Source organism: Salminus brasiliensis, chromosome 22, assembly GCF_030463535.1.
Source record: "Salminus brasiliensis chromosome 22, fSalBra1.hap2, whole genome shotgun sequence".
Taxonomy (NCBI): Eukaryota; Metazoa; Chordata; class Actinopteri; order Characiformes; family Bryconidae; genus Salminus; species Salminus brasiliensis.
In genome coordinates, this window is record NC_132899.1 from 30864173 (window position 1) to 30891973 (window position 27801).

Here is a 27801-nt window from a genome sequence, read left to right on the forward strand (position 1 = left end):
GCCCCACCCATTCAGCCTACAGCAGTTTAGCCCCATCCAATCAGCCTACTGAAGCTAGGTTGAATGATTAATCATTCAACATCCTGGCATCACTAACACTCTTGTTGCTCAATGCAATCAAATCCTCACAGCAATGCGCCTCCAAAATATAGTGGAAACCTTCTCCTCTGGACAGTAGAGACAGTTACTCCAACCACAGCAGGAGGAACTCTTTGTAATAGCCTTGATTTCAGAAGAAATGAGCAGGTGTCCCAATACTTTTGTCCAAATCATTTAAGACAAGCACAGATTTCAGAGTTAACCACTACAATCAGAGATCAGAGCTGCCAATCATGACTCTGAGTAAACAAGCATTCTAGCCAACTTTAGCCTAGTATGCTAACTTGCTTAAGCCTGGCTAGCCAACAGAGCTAGCATGGTGACACATCCAGCTAATACTGACTAACTGTCATGGCTAACAGGTCTTGCTAAGACTGGCTAATTAGGCTAACTAAGACAGGCTTGCTAAGCTAGCCAGTTTAAGTCATGCTAATTTCGGTTAACAGTGTTTCAGGGTAAGATTGGGCTTCACACCGGCAGAGCTGGTCCAGAGAGCGATTACCCATCACCCATCATTTCGGGAGGAGAACCAGGAGTCATTACAGATGCGGTCCCATGGAAAGCGTGACGTGAGAGCGCGAGCATTAAAAACTGCAGGGGGCGCTAACGCTAACGTAGCATCCTCAAAGATGTTTGTTTCTGGCTGGTGTGTTTTTGCTGTAGCCCCTGGCGCCGCGAGGACTGGCTGCAGCCGGGGGTGTTCTATCACTTTTCGGCTAATGTCCAGCGACAAAACCCACCTGACGTCAGGTAGCGCGACCCACCTTAATCGGCGCAGTGCTGAAGCGGATTTTGCGGCTCGGTGGCGGCTCTTCCTCGGCTGGGAGCCCCGGCACCTCCAGGCAGGTGTTCTCGGGCTCATATGCCTCCTCCTCATCCTCATCGTCGTCGTCCTCGTCCTCTAGCTGGCTGCCTCCGGAGTCCTCCCCCGCCGCGCTGTACATGCTCACCTCCACCAGGGTGGCCCCTGCCGACGAATCATCCTTCAGGGTGGCCTCGTCATCCCCGCTGTCCTCCTTACTCACCCCGACGGAGCAGCTGCCCCAACTCGCCCCGTCGACCTCGGCCTCTGCGACTCGGGCAGGGTCAGTCTCTGAGGCCTCGCCGTTGGAGTTCCCCCGAGGTTGGGACGCTGTCTGATGCTCGGCGTCCCCAGCCTCCTTTGGGTCTTCTGCGGCGCCGTCCTGCTCTCGCCCTTTCCGGGTCCCCCGGTGCTCCTGGGTCGGGGTGGCCCGTGCTCTGCCCGTGCTGATCCTGGACAGGCGGTGGAGGTTGGAGCGCAGCTCGGCCGCCCGCTCGAACACGGCGCTGAGCTGGCTGACGGTGGGCGACACAGCCTCGGAGGCGTCCAGCCCGTCCAGCGACTCGGTGCTACCGTTGAAGCGGGCGACCACGTCCAGGCGCCCGTGCTGGAGACCCCCGGCCCGCTCCTTCTTCAGGGCGCTCCGGCTGACCGCGGCGTCGTCCCCCTCCTGGCGCTCGAAGATCCTCCTGGTCTCCTGCAGCTTGGAGGAGGAGGAGGAGGACGACGATGAGGTGACGCTGCTGATGGAGGAGGCGCTGATGGACGGGGTGATGGAGCTCGCGCCTCCCTGCGCGCCCTCCGCGCCGAGCTTCAGCAGCGCGCCGTGGTCCACGCGCTCATTCAGGCTGCCGGCGCGAGGCAGCGGGGCGCGCGCCGCTCTATGCGCCCCGGGGGGGTCCGGGCTCGCGCCCATCTGCATGAAGAGGCTCTTGATGCGGTGCACGTTGGAGCCGTAGGCGCGGCCGCTCGCGGCATCGCGGGGATGCAGGGAGGGCAGCGCGGCCCTGGCGGACGCGGATGAGGAGGGGTCGGTCTTCATCATGGCCGTCTGGGCATCCCCGCGCGGACGCTGCGGAAACGAAGCCCCCGGCTCGATCGCCCGAGTGACCCCCTTTTTTTTTTAATCCCGCGCGCCTCCTCCGATCATCATCATCCTCATCCTCGGCGCTCCGGGTTCCTCTGCGCTGCGGATCTGCGCCGCTCTCGCGCAACGGAGAGGAGGAGGATGCGGCCTGCGCGCCTTCGCGGAGTCCTAGCGCGCGCCGGTTTACTGGACATCTGTACGTGTGTGTGTGTGTGTGTGTGTGTGTGTGTGTGTGAGAGTGTGTGTGTGTGTGTGTGTGTGTGTGTGTGTGTGTGTGTGTGTGCACCCCAGTGCTGGATATCAGGACTACATTAACAGCACAGTGCTGGATATCAGGACTACATTAACACCACGGTGCTGGATATCAGGACTAAATGAACACCACAGTGCTGGATATCAGGACTACATTAACACCACAGTGCTGGATATCAGGACTACATTAACACCATAGTGCTGGATATCAGGACTAAATGAACACCACAGTGCTGGATATCAGGACTACATTAACACCACGGTGCTGGATATCAGGACTACATTAACACCACAGTGCTGGATATCAGGACTAAATGAACACCACAGTGCTGGATATCAGGACTAAATGAACACCACAGTGCTGGATATCAGGACTACATTAACACCACAGTGCTGGATATCAGGACTAAATGAACACCACAGTGCTGGATATCAGGACTACATTAACACCACAGTGCTGGATATCAGCTGAACTAACACCACAGTGCTGGATATCAGGACTACATTAACACCACAGTGCTGGATATCAGGACTAAATGAACACCCCAGTGCTGGATATCAGGACTAAATGAACACCCCAGTGCTGGATATCAGGACTACATTAACACCACAGTGCTGGATATCAGGACTACATTAACACCACAGTGCTGGATATCAGGGCTACATTAACACCACAGTGCTGGATATCAGGACTAAATGAACACCACAGTGCTGGATATCAGCTGAATGAACACCACAGTGCTGGATATCAGGACTACATTAACAGCACAGTGCTGGATATCAGGACTACATTAACACCACGGTGCTGGATATCAGTATTACATTAACACCACGGTGCTGGATATCAGGACTACATTAACACCACAGTGCTGGATATCAGGACTAAATTAACACCACAGTGCTGGATATCAGGACTAAATGAACACCATAGTGCTGGATATCAGGACTAAATGAACACCACAGTGCTGGATATCAGGACTAAATGAACACCACAGTGCTGGATATCAGGACTACATTAACAGCACAGTGCTGGATATCAGGACTACATTAACAGCACAGTGCTGGATATCAGGACTAAATGAACACCATAGTGCTGGATATCAGGACTACATTAACACCACAGTGCTGGATATCAGGACTAAATGAACACCACAGTGCTGGATATCAGGACTAAATGAACACCACAGTGCTGGATATCAGGACTAAATGAACACCACAGTGCTGGATATCAGGACTACATTAACACCACAGTGCTGGATATCAGGACTACATTAACACCACAGTGCTGGATATCAGCTGAACTAACACCACAGTGCTGGATATCAGTATTACATTAACACCACAGTGCTGGATATCAGGACTACATTAACACCACGGTGCTGGATATCAGTATTACATTAACACCACGGTGCTGGATATCAGGACTACATTAACACCACAGTGCTGGATATCAGGACTACATTAACAGCACAGTGCTGGATATCAGGACTACATTAACAGCACAGTGCTGGATATCAGGACTAAATGAACACCATAGTGCTGGATATCAGGACTACATTAACACCACAGTGCTGGATATCAGGACTAAATGAACACCACAGTGCTGGATATCAGGACTAAATGAACACCACAGTGCTGGATATCAGGACTACATTAACACCACAGTGCTGGATATCAGGACTACATTAACACCACAGTGCTGGATATCAGCTGAATGAACACCACAGTGCTGGATATCAGCTGAACTAACACCACAGTGCTGGATATCAGTATTACATTAACACCACAGTACTGGATATCAGTATTACATTAACACCACAGTGCTGGATATCAGGACTACATTAACACCACAGTGCTGGATATCAGTATTACATTAACACCACGGTGCTGGATATCAGGACTACATTAACACCACAGTGCTGGATATCAGGACTACATTAACACCACAGTGCTGGATATCAGGACTAAATGAACACCACAGTGCTGGATATCAGTATTACATTAACACCACGGTGCTGGATATCAGTATTACATTAACACCACAGTGCTGGATATCAGGACTAAATTAACACCACAGTGCTGGATATCAGGACTACATTAACACCACAGTGTTGGATATCAGGACTACATTAACACCACAGTGCTGGATATCAGGACTACATTAACACCACAGTGCTGGATATCAGGACTACATTAACACCACGGTGCTGGATATCAGGACTACATTAACACCACGGTGCTGGATATCAGGACTACATTAACACCACAGTGCTGGATATCAGGACTACATTAACACCACAGTGCTGGATAAACAGCTAACTAACTATTACTGAACACCACAGTGCTGCAGTAGTAGTCAAAAAGGTCACATGTTAGCATAGCATTTATGCTAACACACCACTTACAATCAGCGTTCAGGTTAGTGTGCAGTACAACGCTTGCTGGTTTCAGAGGTTTCAGGTTCCTCTAATCTCTAGCTGATAAGTAACTGTTAGCAAGTTGGCTAGCAGTCAATAGCTAACATTAGAGCTAGCTCATTATCAACAAGACAAGCCAACCATATTCACCATTAGTGTTACACACTCACACACTCGGTAACAGTGAGCACACATGACCCAAGGCAAGTGGGCAGCCATTGCTGCGGTGCCCGGGGGTGGGAGCAGAGAGGGTGAAGGGTTTTGCTCAAGGGCCCAGCAGTGGCAGCTCGCCCAGCCCGGGTGTCGAACCCACAACCCTGTCATCAACAGCCCGGTGCTCCAACAGCTGAGCCACCACTGCCCCATACTATCACAGTCTGGGCCCTGACGGTGATGCTGAGCATACCATGTGTCACATGTCCATGAATACGTCATGATGTTGTAACACGTGGAAACTGAACGTGTTCCGCACACTGCCTGCAGTGCTCCTCCGGGCCGCTGGGGGTCAGTAGAGCCCGGATTGAGCGGCGTACCGCACAGCGACGGTGTGGGCAGCACATGTGGAGGAATACAGCGCGCACGAGGAGGGTTTGAGCTGGTTTAGGAGTTTTATAAAGTGTTTATAAGCTCCAGAGGACTCTTATTACACCTGCTTTTACGCTAAACGGTAAGATCAACGGCCTCGCGTGGGAACTGCTGCACGATTTAAGGTGGAACGGACAGATCCAGTAGTAATAATAATAATAATAATAATAATAATGATGTGTCTAACAGTCCAGCAGATCGGTCTTTCCTCAGACAGTGGAGCTAGTGCTAATGTCCAGTTTGCCACCTTGTAGCATCTATTAAACGTGTGTTTTTAGCCCGATCGTCTGCTGGATGTTTACCGGTGTAGTCCAGGAGCTCAGCATGTGCAAAGCAAGGCTCCACCTTTACCATATTTAAAGCCCTCGTAGTTTTGCTCTTGTCTTATTTGTGTCTGGAAAACAGGACCTACAAGGGCTGTGGGGATCTGGATGCTAAGGGTGGGCTGTGGATGCTCAGTAGGGGGCTGTGGATGCTCAGGGTGGGCTGTGGATGCTCAGGGTGGGCTGTGGGGATCTGGATGCTCAGGGTGGGCTGTGGATGCTCAGGGTGGGCTGTGGATGCTCAGTAGGGGGCTATCAGCAGGGTTGCTAGCAGTCAGTTCTCAAGATCACTGTAATTTTGGCTGTAGAAAGGTTTTAGAGCTTTGGTGGAAGTTGAAGGAGGGAGACCCCGGTGAACTGCCTCTTTTACCTCTTCTTTAAAACGTCCCCTTCTGAAAAAAACAACAACAACTGTTGCTTAAAGGTGAACCCCCACCCAAATTTCCAACTGTCCACATAAGTAAACGTTTAAGACCTGACCCAAGTCATCAGATTGGATTTGGTGGGAAACACTCCCTTCTAGAGAAACGAGCAGAGTTAGATTTGTTCACAGTGGTGGTGAATGAAACCAGACGTCTGAACCAATCATGCAGTCACGGTGGAGGGATACATGCAGCGTGGCAAAAAAAAAAAAATAGTCCCCACTGAAAATGTATTTTACCATCATCAACATTACTTAGAAAGGGTTTCACTGGTGGGTTTGTTGGATAGCGAATAAAATAGCTGTGTTGTTTGTGTTGTCGTGGCGACCGATGCCTGATTGGTTGATTGATTTAAATGTGTTAAAATGTTAATACTCTCTCTCTCTCCGTCTCTTTCTCTCTGGGCAGTGTGTGCTGAACATGACCTCTCTAGCCCATCAGCTGAAGCGGCTCGCGCTGCCCCAGAATGCGCCGGAAGTGTTCCTGCGGAAGGAGACCGCTTCGCTCCTGTTCGAGCCGAAGCACGCCGCCACTTTAGACAGAGCCAGCTTCTACGCACTGGGTACCACACATAAGCCACTCATAAATCACCTCACCTTCAGGGTTTCGATCATCTTCACTGGTGGGGGACGGTTGTTCTGTCCACCCTGTAGCTCCACTCAGCACACACTCTGGGTAGAAACTGCCCCTGGAATAAAGTGAGGTTAAGCTTGACCATGGAAAACAGGGATGAATGGTATAGTAGCTATGGGACGGCCTGGCAAAAGTGACTGATCTGACGCGTGCAGAAAATGCTAGGCTAGTTTTGCTAACAGTCACTACACTACAGGACTTCTCAGATTATACAGGACCGGGTATGTCCCAAACGTCCCCACAGAGTTTTGCTGATTTTTAGGGGTGGGGGGTTGGGGTCCCTAGATTGTATGGGTCCATCCACTACACGACTCCAACCTGCTGCTGAACCGAACCGAACTGATGTGAGGTTGTGGGTGGGAAGACGGAATTAGCTGCCGAGGGAGTTGGCGGTGAATAGTGCAGCACATACTGGAGGCTACCCTACATACGTAGACAGATGTTGGCTTTTTAGACGAATTTCCGTTCCACCTTAAATGGGGCTGCAGTATCGGACACGTACTTGCGCCAGGATGTAGCTGCTGCTGCTGCCGCCTCATTTAAGGTGGAATGTAAAATTCAAATAAGAAACCGCCACAATACTCCCTAAAATTGCACTGTCCATGCTCAGTTTTCATTGGCTGTCGCTGACCAGTACGCGATTACTAGATTACGCTCAGACTACGTTTGATATAGATTCTCGGACTGGTCTGAAATGCGATCGTGATGCCAAAAATCTGAGTCTACTCGATTCCCTCTGCGACTGGCGTAAAAATCTGCAGACTAGCCAGCTCTGACTCGACCAGAGAATTCGGGGGCAAAATCGGAGCTAAAGTTTAGTGTAATCCAGGCTTAAGACTGCCATTGGTGCTGTTTGCTGGAACACAGTGGAAAAAACAATTGATCGGGACTGACTGTGGGTTAAAATAGCCAGTACCTGATCCAACAAATATGCCCGGATTAGCTCTCTTTTGAGATGGATCGGATTGGGACTAGGGGACTAGGGGCCTAAGTTTCCTACTGGGCCTAAATCACAGGTTGGTCTGTGCCTGGTCTGAGAGGAATCTGCACTGGAGGTGAAGTGACGACGAGTTTGTCAGCGACGTGTTGTGACCGATGTTGTGTCTCGTTTGCCCCAGGCTGCACGGGGCTGGAGGAGCTGCTGGGGATCGAACCAGCGTTTTATGAGTTCCAGGAGACTCTCTTCAGCGACGCGTCCGTGAGCCTGGAGCGAAGCGTGCAGTCCAAAGAGGTCAACCAGAAACTGGACAAGAGCATCTCGCTCTTCCTCACCCGCCTGTCCCCCTACTTCCTCCTCAAGCCGGCTCTGAAGTGTCTGGAGTGGCTCATACACAGGTAGAACATCACAACAACACGATGGGAACTGCTGGAGGCTCCACGATACAGTGCAGTGAAAAGTGCTGAGTAGTGGGTTTGTGTTCATGTTCTCCGCTGTGTTTCAGGTTCCACATTCACTTGTACAACCAAGACAGCCTGATCGCCTGTGCCTTGCCGTACCACGATACCAAGCTGTTCGTGAGAGTCATTCAGCTTTTCAAGATTGACGACCCCACCCACAGATGGCACTGGCTGCATGGACTTCAGGTGAACGCTCTATGCTCTATTAGAAAGCCCTGCCTTGTGCTTCCTGGCCAATCGCTGGCCACTTATTGGAAACACCCAGCTTCATTAATTAATACAGCTTCTCTCAACAGAAACCAGGAGTTCCTCTGGCCAGAGCCACGCTGCTCACCCACTGCTATAAAGATCTGGGCTTCATGGACTTCATCTGCACCATGGTGACTAAATCAGTGAAGGTAGGTCGGTTTTAAGGTCTTAAAGGTTGGTGTTAGAGTGCTGGAACCTCGTTAACGTGGTCCATGTGCTCGTAGGCCTACTCGGAGTTTGTTCGTGACGGACACTGCGCCCAGCTGCGGGTGATGTTTTCTTTCTACGCGGCGGCCATCGTTCCCGCTCTGGAGGCCGTGGAGAAGGTCACGGATTCCATTGTAGCCAAGCTGCTTCCCTACGTACAACTGGTAAGGCCTGGGATTTCAGCCCCATTTGTGCACATCTGCCTGTTCAGCTACAGCACTTTAGCTCCACCCGGACTGCTTTCTAAATAAGGCACTGTACACGGTAGCCAATCAGAACAGAGGTCGACCTTGTTGACCTTAGTTGACCTTAGCTGGTTTCGCCATGTCTCCAAACCCACCTTGTTCTTGCATGTCAGTTTAGCCCCACCCATGCATGCTAAAATGATAAGAAGGCACAATACAGGGTGGCCAATCAGGAGGGTGAAAATTTAAATATATGAATAAACGCTCATATCCTTGCTTCCACAGGGTCTGAAATCAGACCTGGTGGACCACAAAGCTGCCACCTACATGATCGTGGCACAGCTGGCCGTGAAGGTGGTCATGCAGCCAGAGCTGGTGGACTCGCTGGCTGTCCAGGTGAGCCGGTCGTTGGGCAGAGGTCCGGCGCTGACCACTGAGGGCCTGTCCTGCCTCGTCGTCCTCCTGCAGAACCAGAAGGAAGGGGTCGTCGGGCCAAAGTAAGTTCGGAGACGTTTTCTTCCCTTTTCTTGGATTCAAGTTAATTAATATAAATAATTGGGAAATTAATAAATACAATTATGTAAATGTAAATGTTTTATACCACATTTTTAATTACAGTTTCTTTGTAAAATTTGGCTTTTGTCCTTCAGGCCGTTTGGGTACCTTTGTGCAGTGCCTTCTCTGGTGCCCACCCTGCAGGCCATAGCGGCATCCTACAGTATCAGCCCTGTACTGCGGTACCTGCTACCACATCTCATTCACGCCGCCGTCACACAGAACGGTAAGTGTTTAATACCTTAGGGAGTTTGTTAACATCTGTTCTTGTGGTGTTTTGGTAAGCTGTGGACGTCCCCTCTGCGGTGGTCTGTGCTTACGCCATCGATTACATTAATAATTCACAGATTATCTGCAGATTATTGAGTAATCGGGGTCTTTTAAGAAGGCCAGCAATGAAGATGACCGTACTGGTGACAGTCTTAAGTCCAGGGTTTGTTAGCAGTGTTAGCCTAGCATCATGTCGGATACCAAACATCTCTTAGGTGATCAGTAATCAATCATGATAGTTCTATATTTCGCCCCAAACTGTCAAATTCTTCAATGAATTAAGGCTTGTTGTTCTGCTTTGGTCCAGACGAGCTGCAGGACGGGGGTCCGGACAGAGTGCCTCACAGACAGCTGCTGGAGTCAGTGCTCCAGACGCTTCCTCTGACCAGCGGCCTGGAGAACACGGTGGCCAGGTGAGCTCTGTTTTAACCCCTATTCATGGCGAGCAGACTGCGTGTTTAGTTGTGCACTATGTGTCCAAATGTTTGTGGACACCCCTTCTGATGAATGCGTTCAGATACTTGTGGTTGCACTCATTGCTGACACACACACAGCTTGCCTAGTCCCTGTGGAGTAGTATTGGCAATTGAAAAGGGCTCAATGGAACAGATAAACATGAACCTGCCATGCCATGAGTTGGGGTAGTGTTCTAGTAGAGAGCCTTCTTCCCTGGACAGTAGAGACGGCTACTCCAACAAAAGCAGGATACACCGGTGTCCCAATACTTTTGTCCATATAGTGCACGTGCTTCAAAATCGCATCCCTTTCTGATTCTGGTTGGTGTTTGCAGGCTCCTCCTGGAAGAATATGTGTCAAGCGGTCACGCCGTCTCCTCGCTCGATCAGATGGTCCAGCCACTCGTCAGACTTTTTGAGCACAGGTGAGTTCTGTCATCAGGCCCTGCCTTGGGTCGGGTTTGGGTTATTTACGCCTCTGTTCTCTGAGCTCTGTTCTGATTGGCTGTCCTGCATGCTTCTGCATTCAAAGAGCCTGAGTCTGGCCTGAAACGTGGGTGGGGCTAATAGGCTTGAAAGGGCAGATATCACATAAACAAGGACTATCCTTGAGCTTTAACCCTTGTCGGCGGTGTTGCAGATACCCCGGCGCTCTGGACGCTGTTCTGGAGAGTCGTGTGGGTGAGCTGACCTCGGACCACCAGAAGAGCCTCCTCCACCAGTTCCTCTCGCTCACTCTAAGCTGCGGCAAATACCAGGTACGCTCAGATGTGTGTGTGTTTACTTACCTCCCGTGTTTGTTTGTGCCCACCATGGTCACTATATGCGTCTATGTCTTCAGGTTCTGGCTGATTCGGACACGTCTCTGATGCTCAGCCTTAACCACCCGCTGTCCTCCGTGAGGAACATGGCTCTAGATCACCTGAAAAACATCCTCACCTCTGGACAGGTGTGTAGGCACATACTTACATTACTTATCAAGGGTTCTTTAGTAAAGGCAGAGAACCGTTTGGATGCTGAAATGGTGCTTTGCTTGGTTGAACATGGCTCTAGATCACCACTGCGTTGCTAGAAACCCTTTTGCAGATGGTTCTTTATAGAACATGTTGAACGGAGGTTCTATATAGCAACTAATAGGGTCAAAGAACCCTTTCTTAGAACCTTTTTTCCTGTGGAGTGAAGTGTAATGCAGTCACATACATAAAGCTCATTATTATTATTATTACATAGATATCCATTCATTGTATAAGTGTGTGTGTAAATGTGTGTCTGTGTGTGTGTGTGTGCTTGCAGGAGGGGTTCGACGAGGCCTTTCTGAAGGACGCGCTGCTGGAGAGGATAAAGGATGAAGCTCCCGAGGTCGTGCTGTCTGCGCTCTCAGCCCTGCAGGTACAGGGCTACGTTATCTACGGAAAAGAGAGGAGTTCAGAGTGGAGTTTGGTGTGAAATTGAGCTTCACTGTAGTAAAAGCCAGGCGTCGGTCGCCATGACTACAGCACAAATATAGCCTTTTTTTATTTTTATCACTATCCGAACCCACCAGGGAACCTACACGAGTTTTATATGGACTGCTGATGATGACAGTAAAACACTGGAGAATGGCAACTAATATAGTTTATATATCTTTAGGGACTACTTTTTGCCGCACTACACCCAGTAGTATGTAAGCAGTATGTATCCCTCCACCATTTTAATGATCTGCGATTTTAAAAGCAGGTTTTGGAGTCAGAATCGTCTGTGGTATCGTCTCTGGTAGAACGGTGTCTCGGGCATCGGGCAGTGTCTTCATCACCATTAGGTGGAAGAACTTTTAGAGCTTTTAGAGCTTCAGACGTCTGCTTCCGTTCACCTCCACTGTAGAACAGGTTCTCTCAGGTTCACACCACCCAACCTCCACTCTGACTCTGATAACACATGATCACATGATCACATAATTACGCACTTCCCTGTTAATTAAGTGATCTCTGACCTCTGAGAATGGAGGGGGGTTGACTGTTGTTTCTGATTATGGCTGACCAGCTGTATGCTGATCGGATGGATCCAGACGACACCGCTTCTGGCTTGATTGCTCTTCTCAACCGGATCCAGCCGTCGAACTCCACACAGTGGTGCGTATGGCAGACACACGCCGAGTCCAGTTCAGTATAGGGTGATATTGTGCCCTCTTCAGGATGAAATAAGCAGCTGCATATGCGTCATACACCTGCAGGTGTACGGTGTTGAAGGAGGCTATCCGAGTACTTGATGACCCACGTCTGAGTGAGACCAGCGCTGACCTGAGGGCACGGATTGGCTGGGAGCTCTTGCCCTTCCTGCTGGTGACCGAGCCAGAGTCCACAGAGCCGTCGCTGGCTCGGTGTGTTTCTGAGACCCGCCTAATGACCCAGCATCCTCTCACCACGGGCTGGTCTGACAGTACGTAAACACACACACACACACTAGTTCTAATAGGGATGTTGTTCCCATCATCATCATCATAAACAGCCAAACCTAAGCATGACAAATGGACCAATAGAAATGCTCCTCCTGTTTTGGACAACAGCAACAATGTTCTAACTAATCTCCCTAGCAGAGCCGCACTATTTTTTACGAGCTACATCCCAAATATCTCCCTGCTCCCTATGTAGTGCGCTACATTGGTCATTAAACAGTGGAATGTAGTGCACTACATAGGGAACAAGAAGGTATTTGAGCTTCAGCCGTGAATGATGGCGATGATATCCCGGTTAGGCACTACGCTTTGGGAGAGGATGGTAGAACTTTGTCTCAGGAAGCCTGTCAGAAGAGCCAGATCTGATTCAATTGGCTGATATATCTATAGTGCATAACTTTACATCCACAAGATCATCCCCTTGTGGCCAAGAGCCTCAAAGAAAATACACAAGGTTACCCAAGATAGAAGCTTGCTTATGCTCCAGTCATTTTCAAGCAGAAACCGCCTCCTTTCCCATAAAAAACTAACCCAAGCCTAAAAGGCCCTCAAAGGCTATTTTCACAAGATGCCATGTAATGGAATTTCTGCTCGTTTAGACCTCCCCCCAGCACATCTCCTCCGACACATGTTAAGCCAGCCGTCGCCTATTTTTTTAAAACTGCGGTATTATTCGGACAGCCGATATGCTTTGTGGAAAGCACCAAGTCCCCAGTTCCAACACACCAGCTAGCGTGAGGAGGGGAGGTAGCACCATCTACCACCACCACACCCAATTGTGCTCTCTCAGACTCCGGCTGCTATAATACTAGAATACGCTAATAATGTGGATGTGTGTGTGTTTGTGTCTCGACAGTGCTGAAGGACGTTCTGCAGAAAACTCCTCCCTCTGGTGTCGTGGGCGTGGCCAGCCAGGTGCTCATCAGCACTCTGTCCAAAAACCTGTCCAGCATGGAGCCGTCGGCCAAACGCAGCACTGTAAGAATCGCGTCCATACCTCTGATGGGTCGAGGGTCTACAAGCGCCCTTTAGATTTTTCCCCTGTGGCGCTGACCTTCAGCCTTTTCTCCACAGCGTGAGAACATATTCCCTCGGAGATCTCGTTCTGAATTAGCGTATCTTTGTGTGTTTGTGGTCAGATTGAGAGTGTGTGCGGACTGCTGGCCAGGCAGGGCAGTGGTGTTCGAGAGAGGGCTGCATTCGTGGTGCTGAGTCACGCTCTCCTCCAGGCTCTGGACTCTCTGAGTGAGAGTCAGCATCTCCACACGGCCCAGACGCTCTTCAGCTTGCTGGAGCCTGCTCTGAAACGGCTGGACACGCTGGACGCAGCACAGGTCACTACACCCTCACTAATACTGACTAAATTCCAGTTGGCCTGTCCATGCTCTGCCCCTGAAACACATCTCCGTCATATTGTTTTCAAAGGATTGAGATCAGGTGGACTCACTAGAGTGGCATCAGCTCATGCCCATTGTTAACGTTAGTCTCTGTTCACCCCTCCTCCCCAGCTGACCGGTGAAGGCCAGGACGTGGCCTTTCTGCCTGTGTACGAGGTATTGGGGGACTTCCTTTCCAGACGGCAGGCTGGAGAGAACGCAGAGAGGGAGCACGGCCTGCTCCTCCTCACTCTGCTCCGGCTCTTCATCAACGTTCTCAAATGCCCAGAGTCCTCGTTCAAAGGTAAGGCTCCCTCCCCCTCCCTCCCAATTACCCAACCCACTCATTAGTACTCTCCCCATCACACTGGGAGAGCAGGTTGAGGACACATGGTGCAGAGGTCTTTTGCGCTGCCACTATGGCCCGGGGGTCGCAAGTCTGAATCCTGAGCCACACTGCTTTGCCATCAGCAGCCAGAGTCTGGGAGAGCATAATTGGCTGTGCTCTCTCTGGGTGGGTAGATGACGCTCTCTCCCCTCGTCATTGTTAAAGCGATGATTGTTGGCATCGGCGTCTGCTGGTGGTGAAGCAGGTCGGCTGCCTGGCTGTGTACGAGGCCTTGTGTGACGTGTGTTGAGGCTTACCCTTCTAGGGGGAGCTAGGAATGCACAGTTGGGTTACAGAACCCAACTGGAGGAAAAACTCAACAAACCATCTGAAGAAATCGCGGTGTGTTTCAGGTGACCTTTGGTGGAACCCCGAGAAACTTGACGCGAGTACGTGCTGCTACCTGCAGTTGCTGTGCCGTGTGTTCGACGTGGTGGTGTCTGGGGCCGGTCAGGGCCCTCTGGCCTCCTCTTTTAGGGCCCTCATGCAGCTCCTGCTACAGGTAAGACACCAGCAGCATGTAAACATTAAAAGCTTAGCAGCTTTAGCAAGCTTCCAGACCTCAGCTTGACCTCTACCGAAAGCACTCTATCTTAGCTATCGTCTTATAGTCTTCTCCTGCTGTGTGGGCGTCAGTTCTGTGACTGTTCAGAGTGCTCGGCAGCTGCTTGGAGGAGCTAAGCCATGGCTGCTGACTGTTGGGATGAGGTTTGAGGAGTAGGAGGTGTTCACCTGGCCTTTCCTGACAATGGCCGTGAACCAGCCTCAGCCCTAACGAGCAAATTAAGATCTGAGAGAGCTTGGTAAAAGTTACGAGAGCTCAAAACGCTTGCCTGGTGCTCCTCCTGGAGTTCATCTTCTACTCGCTTGGCTATTTCCAGTGTGTGACTGTTCTTTCCCCTGCCCTCTGTGTGGGTTCCCAGGTGCACCTCCCCGAACCAGAGCATCTCTTCAAGTTTCTGTCCCTGCTGTGGGGTTACAGTTCTAACCGGGGCGACCAGCTGGAGGTCCGAGTGTGTGCGCTGCTGCAGACCCGCGCTCTGTACGTGGCGAAGGCGCTGCTGACCGCCGTCCCTTCGAAGACGCTCAACCTGCTGGCCTCCGCCTCTTCACCAGGTACTGCGGCAGCTCCGCCCTCAACTAGTGTTCATGAACTCTGCACGCGCTTTCCTCACTGACCCCAAACTCCTCTCTGCTGCCCACAGTGGTGCCGTCCCTGCTGGCGTGTGTGAGCTGCGGGGTGGGGGAGGTGAGGAGGGCGGCGCTGGCTGTGTTGCAGACCCTCGCTGGGGTCACCTCCTCTCCATACTGCCCTCTGGTGGAGAGACTGCTCAGTGCAGCCGAGGAGCTGATCGCAGACCCAGCCTACCTCAGCCAGGTAACTCTCCGCCAGTCCCTATATCGGCACTGTTCTGCAAAAGCCCTGTATCTCCATTTTTTGACATAATGGTGTTTTTGCACCACAATATCGATGATCTTCTATGACATGACGTGATGTGTGTTCTTGCTGACGTCGTGTGTTTGTGGCTGCAGGCTCTGTCCAGGCTGTATGAGGAGGCGGTGAGTGTTAAGGTGAAAGGCAGGAACAAGCTGCTGTTGGCCATAGAGCAGCTGCTGCAGTGTGTGCAGGCTCCCGACTGCCCGTCCTACATGGCCAAGGTGCTGCTGCGAGCCCTGCGGGACGTCAACGGAGAGGTACCGGTCACACACACACACACACACACACACACACACACACACATCGACTATATACTGAAACTATATACTGTATATATACTGAACGCATGGTGATACAGTATATGTAGGCGCTAAGCTGTGGGGAGAACACAAGCTGAAGGGCACAGTGGTGGGCACAGTGGTGGTCCAGGGCGGGCCGAGCCTCATGATGCCTGCCAGTACACCAGGGGTTCACAAGGGGGCACTATTGGCACGCTAGAGCTAAAATATATGGTCCCTTTAGACCGCATAGGATAAAAAAAAAAAAGTTTGTGGACACCCTTTCTAACGAATGTATTTAACTACTTAAGTTGCTTCCATTGCTGACAAAATGCACATCTGTAGAGAAGTACTGCCAAAAAAATAGGACTCTCTGGAGCAGATGAACATGATGACCCTACTGGCACCATGCTGCCTAATGGCAGGCGTGGGCTAGAGGGGTATGAAGCCCCCCACAGTATTGAGCTGTGGAGCAGTGGAACTAACTGTGTTCTCTGGAATGATGGATGGTGGTGCTCCATCCAGTACTTTTGAATGGGATGAGTTGGCAAGCTAGGGATGAGGTGGGGTGGTGATCGTCCAACATTCCTGACCTCACTAATGCTCTTGTTGCTCAATGCAATCAAATCCTCACAGCAGTGCTCCTCCAGAATCTAGTAGGAAGTCTTTTTTCCCCTGGACAGTAGAGACAGTTCGTTTTTTAAAACCCTTCATTTCAGAAGAAGAAATGATGCATGAAGCAGTTGTCCCAATACTTTTGTCCATCGGTCTCTCTCAATCTCTCTCTCCTCCAGTCGGTGCTGTCGATCCTCCTGCCGGCTGTGGAGCGCCTGCTGGAGCAGTGTTCTCCGGATACGGCGGTCTTCTTGCTGGACGAGGCTCTGTTTCTGCAGCTGCTGTTGGGGAAGTATACCGAGGCGTCGGCAGGACTGCTGTCGCGCGACGCTCGCAGCCTGGAGCTCTTCGTCACAGCTATGCGCACCTCCTCCAGGCTCTACCCCCACATCGCCAGCTTCCAGATCATTGCCCTGGAGCAGGTGGGCGCTTCCGTATACAGTGATATTAGTGATACTGGTGAAGCTGCTAGTGTGAGTGCAGCTCAGCAATGTTGCTGTGAGACAGGTGTTCCTGGGTGGTTGCTAAGGTAGCTACGGCATCAGCTGTTGGTTGCTGAGGTGTTTCTAGGTATTTGCTTAGTGGTTGCTGTGGTGTAGGTGTTTGTTGCTTAGGTGTGGCTAGATGGTGGCTAAGGTCTTTGTACGGTACAGGTAATGGGTGCTTGGGTGTTGCTACAGTTTTATTGTTGGTTTCTAAGGGGTTGCTAGGTAGCTGCTTAGTAGATGCTTTGGAATTACTGTTGGTTGCTAAGTTGTTGCTTGGTTGCTAAGGTCTAGCTATAGTATAGGTGATGGGTGCTAAGGTGTTGCTATGGGATCATTGTTGGTTGCTAAGTTGTTGCAAAGTAGTTGCTTAGTGGTGCTATAGTATAGTTATTGGTTACTATGGTATAGGTAATGGTTGTTATGGTGTTACTAAGTAGTTGCTTAGTGGTGTTATAGCTGTTGGTTGTTAAGTTATTGCTTGGTGATGGCTAAGGTTTTGCAACTCTAGGTGATGGGTGGCAAGGTGTTGCTACGGTATCATTGTTGGTTGCTATGGTATAGCTGTTGGTTGCTAAAGTGTGGCTAAGGTCTTGCCACTGTACATGTAATGGTTGCTAAGGTGTTGCTAAGCAGTTGCTTAGTGGTGCTATAGTAGTTTAGCTGTTAAGGTATTGCTTGGTGATGGCTAAGGTTTTGCAACTTTAGATGATGGGTGTGCTATGGTATCATTGTTGGTTGCTAAGGTGTTTCCAGTGGTGCTTTAGTATAGCTGTTGCTTGCTAAGGTAATGGGTGCTAGGGTGTTGCTATGGTATAGTTGTTGGTTGTTAAGATGTTGCTTTGTGGTGGCTTTCAAGGTCTTGCAACTGTATAGGTGATGGGTGCTAAGGTGTCTTTATGGTGTTGCTACGGTACAGGTGTTGGTTGCTATGGTGTTGCTTGGCGGGTAACCACCCTCTATAGCCGTTCTCTAGGGTTCACCATAATGAGGGAGTGGTTGTGTTTCCTGTGTTTCTGCTCCACCCAGATCACCAAGCCCTTCTTTGCGGCCCTGGGCGATGAGAAGATCCAGCAGAGGATCCTGGGAGTGATGTTCGACCTGCTGGTGGACAGCAAAACCCCAGCCTGCTCCCAGACCATCAACAGTGTCTTCAAAGGGGTGAGTGAGCGTTGCCGCGGATCCTCCGATGGAAATCCTGGATTCCCATTCTGGATGTGTCCATTGGTGTCTGACTGACCGCGTGACCGTATCCTCTGCAGATCGCTGTGGATGCAGAGCTGGTGGCTAACGAACTGACTCCTGTGGAAAAGCCCAAAGTGTCCGGAAGTGTGCAGCAGACTCGGCGGAGCAAAGCGCAGCCCAAGTGAGTGGCCTGAACTGACCATGGCTGACCGAGCTACGTTCACAGGGCTGCACCAACATGCCGACATCTGTCTGTTTTTTTTTTTTTTTTCCATCCCAAGGAAAGCGCAGGACGTCCCGCCAGAAGAAAAAGCTGTGTCCTGGCCGAGAGTCACCCTGATCCTGGAGCTCCTGCAGCACAAGAAGAAGCTGAAGAGGGCTCAGATATTGGTGCCGACACTTTTCAGCCTTCTCTCCAGGTACAGCCAGCGAGAACTGGCTCGAGGGTCTCCTTATAAGCCAGATTGTGGTGTCTGCTTTCGGGTGGATGAAGGTTGTTGTGGTGTTTTTTGCGCCTCAGGTGTTTGGAGGTGTCTGCGGAGCCGGAGAACATCGAGTACACCAAGCAGCTGCTCCTCAGCGTCCTCCTCAACGTGTGTCAGAAGCTCTCCCCGCAGGGAGTGCCCATCAGCAAAGGTAAAGGCTCTCGCTTTTGTGGTACGTACACTTGAAAGGTAATTACACCGATTAGCCATAACATTAGTACCCCATAACACTGATGTTCTCGACAACTGGGTCCGAACAGTCCAAAAGTGCTCCAAGAAGGGTCATGGCCCCCCGAAAAGGTCGCTGATGCCATCAATGAAGGCTAGGTGCCAGAACGGCGCCTTGTGGACTGCATGCGTATCCTGTTGTGTCGGCCAAAGGTCGAGGGTGGGTGGGTACGCGGCAACATGGCCGTGATCAGACCCCTCAAGTCAGCCAAACTTAGCAGAGGCTCTGTTTTCTGTTCCAGACGTCCTGGATGAGGACAAGTTCAGCGTGGAGCTGGTGGTGCAGTGCGTGAGGACGTCCGAGATGCCTCAAACACACCACCATGCGCTGCTGCTGCTGGGCACCGCGGCTGGAATCTTTCCTGTGAGTAACACACACTTGTTTGTTTGTTTGTTTGTTTATATATAAAGTAGCCCTGGTCCATGAAACCGCTGCCCCTCTTTTGTTGTTCAGGAAAAAGTTCTGCACAACATCATGCCCATCTTCACATTCATGGGAGCCAACATCATGCGTCTGGACGACTCCTACAGCTTCCAGGTCATCAGCAGGACCGTGCAGACAGTCATTCCCGCACTGATCCAAGTAAGTGAAACCAATGTCCGATAGGGAAAGGGGTCCGACTCGCTGACTCTGCCGCTGATCTCCACACGTCTGTCTGTGTGTCTGTCGCTCCTCCACAAGGCTCACGAGGCCGGTGGTGCTCAGCCGGAGGGTCAGATGGAGGCCGTGGTGACCCGGATCGCGCACGTTTTCGTCGACGCTCTTCCGCACGTGCCCGAGCACCGACGCCTGCCCATCCTCAAGCAGCTGCTGGATACGCTGGGGCCGGCCCGCTTCCTCTGGGTCCTTTTGCTGCTCCTGTTCAAACAGCACACCGCCCTCAGCGCCGCCGGAGCAGAGAAGGTGAGCGGGAATGTGGGAAGAGAGACGGATACAGCCTCAGCTCTTCAGATTAGTGGGACTAGTGGGTCATGTCCGTGAAACCAGTCCGTGAAACCTGTTTGAGATGCGTCTGCTCAGAGACATGGTGCATCCTCATGCTGGAAGTAGCCGTTAGATGGTCAAACTGTGTACGTGGTCAGCAACAGTGCTGTGATTGACAGCCCAAAGTGTGCCAGGAGAACATTCGCCACCCTGTTACACCATCTCCGCCAGCCTGGACTGTAGACACAAGCAGGCTGAGTCCATGGATTTGTGCTGTTGACCATGCCAAATTCTGACCCTACCATCTGTAAGGCTCAGCAGAAATCCCTGTTCATCAGACCGTGATGGTTAATGACACCCATAATAACCAAAAATAATAATTACCATTGGTCAAATTCGGTCTGTTCTAATATTTTGGCATTTTTTGAGACTTTGTGTACTGATGGTTTGGCTGTGTTTTGCAGGAGGCAGCTCTGGAGCGGGATCAGGAGTTCTGGATCTCCTTGTGTTGTGAGTTCGAGGTTCATGAGCAGCTCACCTCTCTCACCAAGATCCTGCAGTTCCTCATGGCCCTACCACAGGACAAAGAGGAGGGTAAGAGAGACACCATCTATTTGGGCTTGACTTGTATTATATACAGTATATCCAAATATCTGTGGACACCCCTCCAAAAATATGCAGTCGGACTCTCTGGAGAAGATAAACATGTACCTGATGCCAGGCGTGGGCTAGAGGGGTGCTCCATCCAATACTTGGGGAGTTGGGGATGAGGTGGGGTGGTGATCATGATCATAATCATCATCATCATTCAACATCCTGACCTCATCGACGCGCTTGTCGCTCAATGCAATCAAATCCTCACAGCAATGTTCCACCAGAATCTAGTAGAAGACAGTAGCGACAGTTCAAACTCGCTAGTGTGGGTAATTGAAACATCTCTGGCATGTCGCCCTCTCCGCAGTCCCAGACAAGAGGAGGGCAAGAGGAACGAGAGGACAGAAGAAGGAGGAGAGCACCGCGGATCTGATCTTCAGCGTGGAGACCCACAGTGGTAAAGAGCTCCGGCATTTCAAATTCCTCTCCGTGTCCTTCATGGCCCAGCTACTGGCCTCCAGCAGCTTCGTGGGAAAGGTAATGAAACCCATTGGCTTTTCTCTACTGTTGTGGTTCAGTATAAAGAAGCTGAGGAATAAACCCCACCACTGAACGCTGGTCTCTGATTCTGGTTCTGATTCTGGTTCAGGTGGCCGATTGTGAGGATTTGACTGAAAAAGCTCTGCAGAACCTTCAGCAAAGGTAAGAGTCTAAAGCACAGTTTGTTCATCGTGGGGGTCCTGAAGATTCATGGGGGTTCATGGGTGTTGATGGCTGTTGGCGGCCTCTGTACATTTCAATGTGTGTCTATGCAGTCTGTTGGAGGAGAACCTGCGCTACATTCACACGGTGGCTCAGTGCGTAGAGGAGAATGCAGAAAAACCCACAGCCAAGTTCTGGAGGGCACTGCTGAACAAGTCCTATGACGTCCTGGACAAGGTAGGACCACCGCACCACTGGTTCCACAGTGCCCCACAGTGAAACTTTTTTCAGATCAATCGCCCACTTGTGTTCCCCCACAACTCAACAGCTCGCAAGGAGAGTGAGCCAGGCTAATGTACAGCCTCCAAACATGGTGGAGGTAGTTTCACAGCAGCTCACAGTGAGAGCTAGCCAGGCTAAAGTACAGCTTCCAAACATGGTGGAGGCAGTTTCATCAACAACTCAGTGAAAACTAGCCAGGCTAAATCACAGCTTCCAAACATGGTGAAGGTAGTTCCACCAACAACTCACAGTGAGCGCTATCCAGGCTAAAGTACAACCTCCAAACATGGTGGAGGTAGTTTCATCAACAACTCACTTTAACTCTCTTACAAACTGGCGGTTTGGACCGGTTTGATGTGGCTGATGTTTGCTGTTCTAGTTTCTGGTGTAGAATAAATGGACAGTGTTTGACACAACAGCCTCTTTTCGCTGGTCGTATTTATTTGGACGCAGATATTTGTATGGATTTAGTATTTAGTGACTGTTTAGTGACCTACCTGTGGTGTAAGCTGTGTTTGTGAGAATTTCAAATATTTAGCAGAAGCTAAAATGTGAACCAAAACAGAAAATGAGCTCTCTTTGTTCTCTGAAGGTGAACGCCCTATTGCCCACCGATACTTTCATCACTGTGGTGCGTGGGTTGATGGCTAATCAGCTGCCGTCCGTGAGGAGGAAGGCGATGGAGCTGCTCAACAACCGACTGCAGCACAGAACCCAGTGGGAAGAGCAGCAGGTGCGCATCCACAGGCCTATTGTGGCCGTTAATGCAGGCTGACCATGTCTCCTGTATTTCATTTTTTTTACCTTAAGCCAGTCGCACCCTTGTGATTGACATCCCGAGCTCCCGTCTGTCTCTGTTCCAGGTGGACGTGCTGCTGGAACTAATCGGCGACCTCCTGGTCATAGTGGCCCGTGGTCGTGTCCTGCCCGGAGGACAGGAGGAAGAAGAGCAGGCCATCAACCGGCAGACGGCCCTCTACAGCCTGAAGCTGCTGTGCCGCAGTTTTGGCGCTGGCCGGCAGGAGGCGTTCCTGCCGGTGCTGAGCAGGACGGTGGAGCTGGTGGCGAACCCTGAGGAGGAGAGGAACGTTATGAGCAGCGCACTGCTGTGTGTGGCCGAGGTCACCAGCACCCTAAAGGCCCTCGCCATCCCGCAAATACACAAGTACGGAGCTTTCCCAACCCCAACAACAGGCTGTTGTTGATCATGTGCCTTTAAGACTGATATACGTGAATGATCTCTGATCTGACTGGCTGCCTCATGCAAAACAGCAGCCCAGGCTGAAACACTCCCTATAACATCACCAGCATAAACCAGCATACGTTGTGTTCTCAACACTGGTATACTGGTCAACCTATTCCAGACCAGCATAGGCCACACTAATGCACTGGCTAATCAGCACCAGACCAGCATAAACCAGCATATATTTTGCTCTGAATACTGATACACTGGTCAATCAGTGCCAGACTAGCGTACACCAGCATATGCTGTGCTCTAAAAACACTGCTGTACTGGTCAAGCAGCACCAGACCAGAATAAAACCAGCATATACTGTTTTCTAAACTTTGGTCAATCAGTAACAGGCCAGCATATAAACCAGCAGAGTTTGTTAATAAATCAGCTGTTGGTTTGATCAGGGAAGTGGGGAAAGGGGGGAAATGTGCTTTTATTTGGTTTGGTTTTACTGCTTAGGTAGTAAAACATTGCTTGATGTTTTATTTCAGTCTTTGTACTCCTGATGTGTTGATGCTAACTGTGCGTTTGTGCGTGTCAGGTTAATGCCAGCGGTCCTACAGACCCTACAGGAGCGTAAGGACCTATTGTCGAATGAGGTGTATCTGCTGAGTGCGGTCACAGCCCTGCAGAAAACGGCAGAAACTCTCCCCCACTTCATCAGCCCGTACCTCGAGGGCACCATATCACAGGTGACACACACACAAATGCACACACAAGAAATCTACAAGCTTGCACTGCTTACACTGCTTGTGTTTTGGGAGGAGAATTTATGAGCTATTGGGATCGTATTCAGATATCCATGATGTGTCGACTGCCATCCTCTATTAGTCAGTGTATATGTTAAGGCAAACTTCTTATATAATGTTGCTGTAAGGGACCCAGAACAGGTGGGTTAATTGGCATAACCAAATTGGGAGAAAAAGGGGAAAATGTATGTATTTATGACAGTGGGTTAGAAGTTAATTGCACTCCCCAACTGTAGGGGGAGCCAAGGAGCAATAATACTGCTGCTACATGATCTAGTTCTCTACCAATCTGATCTAGTCTTTCATGACTCCTCGCTTCACTGCCTTACATATTAATTAATTTCACAACTGCTCTCCATGGGTCATAATATGTTAATCTCATGCTAAATGTAAGGTCGGGTTTTATATTTTACATGGATTTGTAATTCTTACCTCTGTGTTGTCTGTTCAAATTCTTCAGTTCAGCTCATATTACTGCCACCCTGCAAATAAAGTCAATACATAAATAATTTAAATACTATACTATAAACACAGCCTGTATACCTAATGTTTCTAATGACACCATCGTAGCAATCATACAATTTCTCATTATGTTGTAAGAATTTCAAGCATTTCAAGAAGTAATCTTTCAGACAAGCCAGAATATCGGTGATATAAAGTCTTTTTTTTATCCTCTCAGGATTAAAAACATGACTTAAACAAGGACAAATTAAGAATTTAGTCTTTCCACAAACCTACGAGTCGCCATTATTAATAAAATAATTATTGTACTCGATCTGTAATAAAGATAATCCGACAAAGCCCAATTGTGTTTACTGAGCCAGAATGACCTTGTGCTCTCTGGCTAAGAACATAGTGCATCCAACAAGAACTGAAGCCCTGTGGACTGTTTATATATTGTTTATATTGAGTCTCATTTTGACCAGTGAGAACGCAGCAGATTTTAAAGATCAAATTGGCCTCTGTTTTTACGTTTCACTGTAGGGCATCGCACCCATTCGTCTGCTTCTTCCTAATGATATTTCCTTCATATACCGGTTGTGGTTTTTTTGCGTACGGTAATCTCGTGACTGGTCTCCTGACGCTCTCTGTTTTGGAGCAGGTGACGCGTCTGGCTCGAGTTGCCGAGCGCCTTTCCTCCTGCCCTCAGCTGGCCGTCAGACTCTCCTCCCTCAGCTCAACGCTGGCAACTAAGGTGCCCTCCAGGGTCCTGCTTCCTACCCTCGCCAAGTGCTACGGCGGCATGGTGGACTCCCAGCAGGTGTGTGCCACAGTCTAATGAAGCCTGTACCAGCTTATTAGGCGTCAAGTGTTTCTAATACACAGAACAATGCTGAATTAGACTGTAACCGTAAGTGTGTGTGTCCTCTTGGCTGGTTCAGAACCGTCTGGGCCCTCTGATGAACATCCTGAAGGAGCATGTTGGTCACATGGAGAAGGAGCAGTTCAACTCCCACCAATCAGAGCTCACCTCTTTCTTCCTATTGGCTCTCGACTTCCGCACCAAACACTGCCAGGTGACTTTTTAGCCTTTTGACCGCTGGGTTAAACCGGGAGCAGGCCTTCCTGTAGCAAAGAGCAACGTAAGTCTGATACGAGAACATCTGTGGTCTGTTTGGACAGGGGGATCTGGAGAAGACCGCAGAGATCGAGGGTTATGTCATAGACTGCCTGTTGGCTATGGTTATGAAGCTCTCCGAGGTCACGTTCAGACCGCTGTTCTTCAAGGTGAGTAGAAACCCTACAGACCCTCATGAGCCATGAACAAACTACTAAGCCAATGAAGCTCATTTGCGAGTCCTAAAACCGTTCCCTTGACTCTGTGCTCTCAGATATGAGGCTTCATCCTCTAAACAGGTGTGATTTTAGCCTCCGTTAGCTGCGCTGTGGTGTTTAGCCTGCCAGCTAACTTATCTAAGCCTAGCGAGCCGGCTACGAGTCCAAGCCCAGCAGAACTTAGTTCTCAGACACGAGTTCTTATGGTCAGCACTTGTGTCAGGGTCAGCAGCAGCAGCAGCTTCTCTGGACTGTCTGATACTCGCTGGATCTGTAGCCGAGCTATCTAAGCTGAGGCTAGCTTAGCGAGTGGCTACAGACCCAAAACCATGAGGACAAGCTTTAAATTCAGCTTCTGTTCTTCTAACCCCAGCGAGTCTTGAGGTTGTTCTGCTGTGAGCAGACTGTTCTCCTGCTAACGAAGCTAAGCTAATGAGTCTAACTGGCTTCTTCTTTTGGCAGCTGTTCGACTGGAGCAAGACTGAAGGAGCGTCTAAAGACCGCATGCTGACCTTCTGCAGGCTGGCCGACAGCATCGCCGACCGGCTGAAGGGTTTGTTCGTGCTGTTTGCTGGTCAGCTTGTCAAGCCCTTCTCGGACCTGCTCCGTCAGCTCAACTCCACCCAGACCGGTATGTCTCCTTCTACTCGCGCCTTACTTGTTGCTCCTTCTCCTCCTAAAGGAAACTGTTTAGGTGAAAATGCTCCCAATGGGGGTCACTGTATCTGATATGTCATCTGGTGATATCTCACTCCATCTCATCCCTCTGCACAGATGAAGCCTTCTTCGACTCTGAGGATGACGACGAGGACGACAACGTGCAGAAGAGCTGCCTGCTGCTGCAGTACACCCTGGACTGCCTGCATAAAATCTTCCTGTACGACACGCATCGCTTCCTCAGCAAGGAGAGAGCCGACGCTCTCCTCAGCCCCCTGGTGGATCAGGTGGGTACAGACATAAGTGCCAAGGCAATGTTGATTCTGGGCCCTTGTGAAGATGCTTGTAACTGTGCTTGTATAGACCTAAGGAGAAGGAGGGGGGGGGGTTGACCTGCTTATCTCTCTATAACGAAGCTGCCACTCACATCTGTGTGGTCCGTTGGCAGGTGGAGAACATGCTGGGAGGAGAGCAGGTGTATCAGACCCGGGTAGCGCAGCACCTGGTTCCATGCGTGGCTCAGTTCTCTGTCGCGATGGGAGACGACTCGCAGTGGAAGGTTCTCAACTACCAGGTCCTGCTGAAGACTCGCCACAGCTCTCCCAAGGTAAAATCTCAAGGTCTAATTCTTAAAGAATAGTTCAAAAGAATTGAATTAAATCTGATTGATCACTGAGCCCAGATACGGTCGATCAGTCAAGACATGCTTAGTATCTAATGTGTGCTGGTTTAGGTGGGGTGGTGATCATCCAACATCCTGACCTCACAGCAACCAAAATTTAGTAGAAAGCCGCCTCTCCTGGACAAAAGAGCAGGTTAAACTCTATAGAAGAAACGATGAATGAGCAGGTGTCCCGATACTTTTGTCCACATTATATCGTAAATAAAGTTGGAGGCAGTGGATGCTGATCGGTGGGGTCAAGTGCACTGGGCTGAACTGCTGTCCCACCTCTTTGCTGCAGGTGCGTTTCTCTTCTCTAATGATGCTGCTGGAGCTGGCGAGCAAACTGAGGGAGAACTACATGGTGCTCCTGCCGGAGACCATCCCCTTCCTGGCCGAGCTCATGGAAGGTAAGCTGTGTGTTCGTGTGTGCTGTTCCATGGTCTTTGATACGTCTTCATTAGGATGCATGAATATAACCGTGTGTCTTATCGCAGATGAATGTGAGGAGGTGGAGCATCAGGTCCAGAAGGTCATTCAGGAGATGGAGACGATCCTCGGAGAGCCTCTTCAGAGCTACTTCTAACATCGCCAGAGCTTCTCCTCCAGTTCGTGATGGGTTCACTCCCAGCGAGCTTACACATTAACAGGGTTTTTGCAGAAACACCCACGGGAGCTAAGGCAACACTGACCAGAGTCCAGCTGGGCCGTGCTGGCGCATCGCCTTGGATGTTCAGAAATGCAGACATCACTTTGAACTCTGACTCGTTTCCGTGTCGTTATGCCATTATTGGACCTGCCGTTGAATATGTCCTGTTTTTAAAATTCATTTTTATGCATCAAACAAAATGCAAATGATTGTTTATCCTAATGATTAAAAAAAAAGCTGAAAATTGAAGATCTGAACTGTTTTCATATTTAAAACACTATAATAATCACATCTTTGGTGCATCTTGAGAAGTAAGTGCAGTGTGTTTATATATTTAATGCAGAGGCTTTGTGCATGTGGGTGCTGTATGTCAGGTAGTGCTGGGCAAAGAATTGCAGTGGGAGGGACCTGTCAATATGCTATATATGAATATATAATTACTTTATGACATTTTACTACTATTACTAAACACCCCATCAACTGCATAAACTCTGAGTGGATATAAAGCCAACTTTTAATCAGTTTCAGTTAAACAGTGGGACACAGTGAGTAAACACTGCTTTTTAGCAGTCAAGGTTTAAACTAGGGCTGTACCCGACTCATACCTGTTCATAGCATTTAAAACTCAGTTAAAGACGCTAAGTGAGATGAAAGACTGCAGACAATTTTAATTATTTCTATCAGTTTACACATTAAAATCATTTCTAATTTCTTTAGCAGGACC

The 27801-nt window shown here is 49.9% G+C and overlaps 2 protein-coding genes across 5 annotated transcripts in view; one reads left to right on the forward strand and one right to left on the reverse strand.

Moving 5' to 3' along the window:
* The window catches only part of ppp1r9bb (protein phosphatase 1, regulatory subunit 9Bb), a 19664-nt gene extending 17509 nt beyond the window's left edge, over positions 1-2155 (reverse strand). For 2 of the 3 annotated variants that reach the window (XM_072667140.1, XM_072667138.1), the window contains exon 1: positions 864-2155. In XM_072667140.1, coding sequence (XP_072523241.1) covers positions 864-1946 — 1083 coding nt within the window. In that variant the 5' untranslated portion in view covers positions 1947-2155. The remainder of the gene's footprint in view (positions 1-863) is intronic. The other variant, XM_072667139.1, reaches the window with a different exon arrangement.
* Positions 2156-4533: 2378 nt separating this feature from the next.
* heatr1 (HEAT repeat containing 1) lies at positions 4534-27326 on the forward strand. 2 transcript variants are annotated; one of them, XM_072667588.1, is made up of 45 exons: positions 4534-4658; positions 6396-6549; positions 7739-7955; positions 8063-8204; positions 8315-8416; positions 8492-8638; positions 8945-9156; positions 9310-9440; positions 9792-9897; positions 10275-10364; positions 10580-10697; positions 10781-10888; positions 11233-11328; positions 11959-12047; positions 12149-12354; positions 13227-13348; positions 13510-13704; positions 13879-14050; positions 14488-14636; positions 15058-15250; positions 15340-15512; positions 15668-15829; positions 16645-16887; positions 17980-18111; positions 18213-18316; positions 18417-18554; positions 18656-18771; positions 19091-19212; positions 19303-19431; positions 19531-19752; positions 20238-20367; positions 20735-20904; positions 21017-21069; positions 21183-21306; positions 21944-22084; positions 22215-22516; positions 23127-23277; positions 24437-24595; positions 24717-24851; positions 24958-25062; positions 25573-25741; positions 25885-26054; positions 26216-26374; positions 26730-26838; positions 26926-27326. In XM_072667588.1, exons 2-45 carry the CDS (start codon positions 6408-6410, stop codon positions 27012-27014), a joined length of 6444 nt encoding a protein of 2147 aa, XP_072523689.1. In that variant the 5' UTR covers positions 4534-4658; positions 6396-6407; the 3' UTR covers positions 27015-27326. The 2 variants fall into 2 exon arrangements, with proteins under 2 accessions (XP_072523689.1, XP_072523688.1); XM_072667587.1 differs by lacking the exon at positions 4534-4658 and adding an exon at positions 5024-5324.
* Positions 27327-27801: the final 475 nt, after the last annotated feature.

Bases quoted from the DNA above. Each gene is read 5' to 3' on its own strand.
- heatr1 (XM_072667588.1), top strand. From the start codon at position 6,408: ATGACCTCTCTAGCCCATCAGCTGAAGCGGCTCGCGCTGCCCCAGAAT. The intron at 10,889-11,232 runs GTGTGTAGGCAC...GTGTGCTTGCAG, and splicing joins ACATCCTCACCTCTGGACAG to GAGGGGTTCGACGAGGCCTT. The intron at 25,742-25,884 runs GTATGTCTCCTT...CCCTCTGCACAG, and splicing joins GCTCAACTCCACCCAGACCG to ATGAAGCCTTCTTCGACTCT.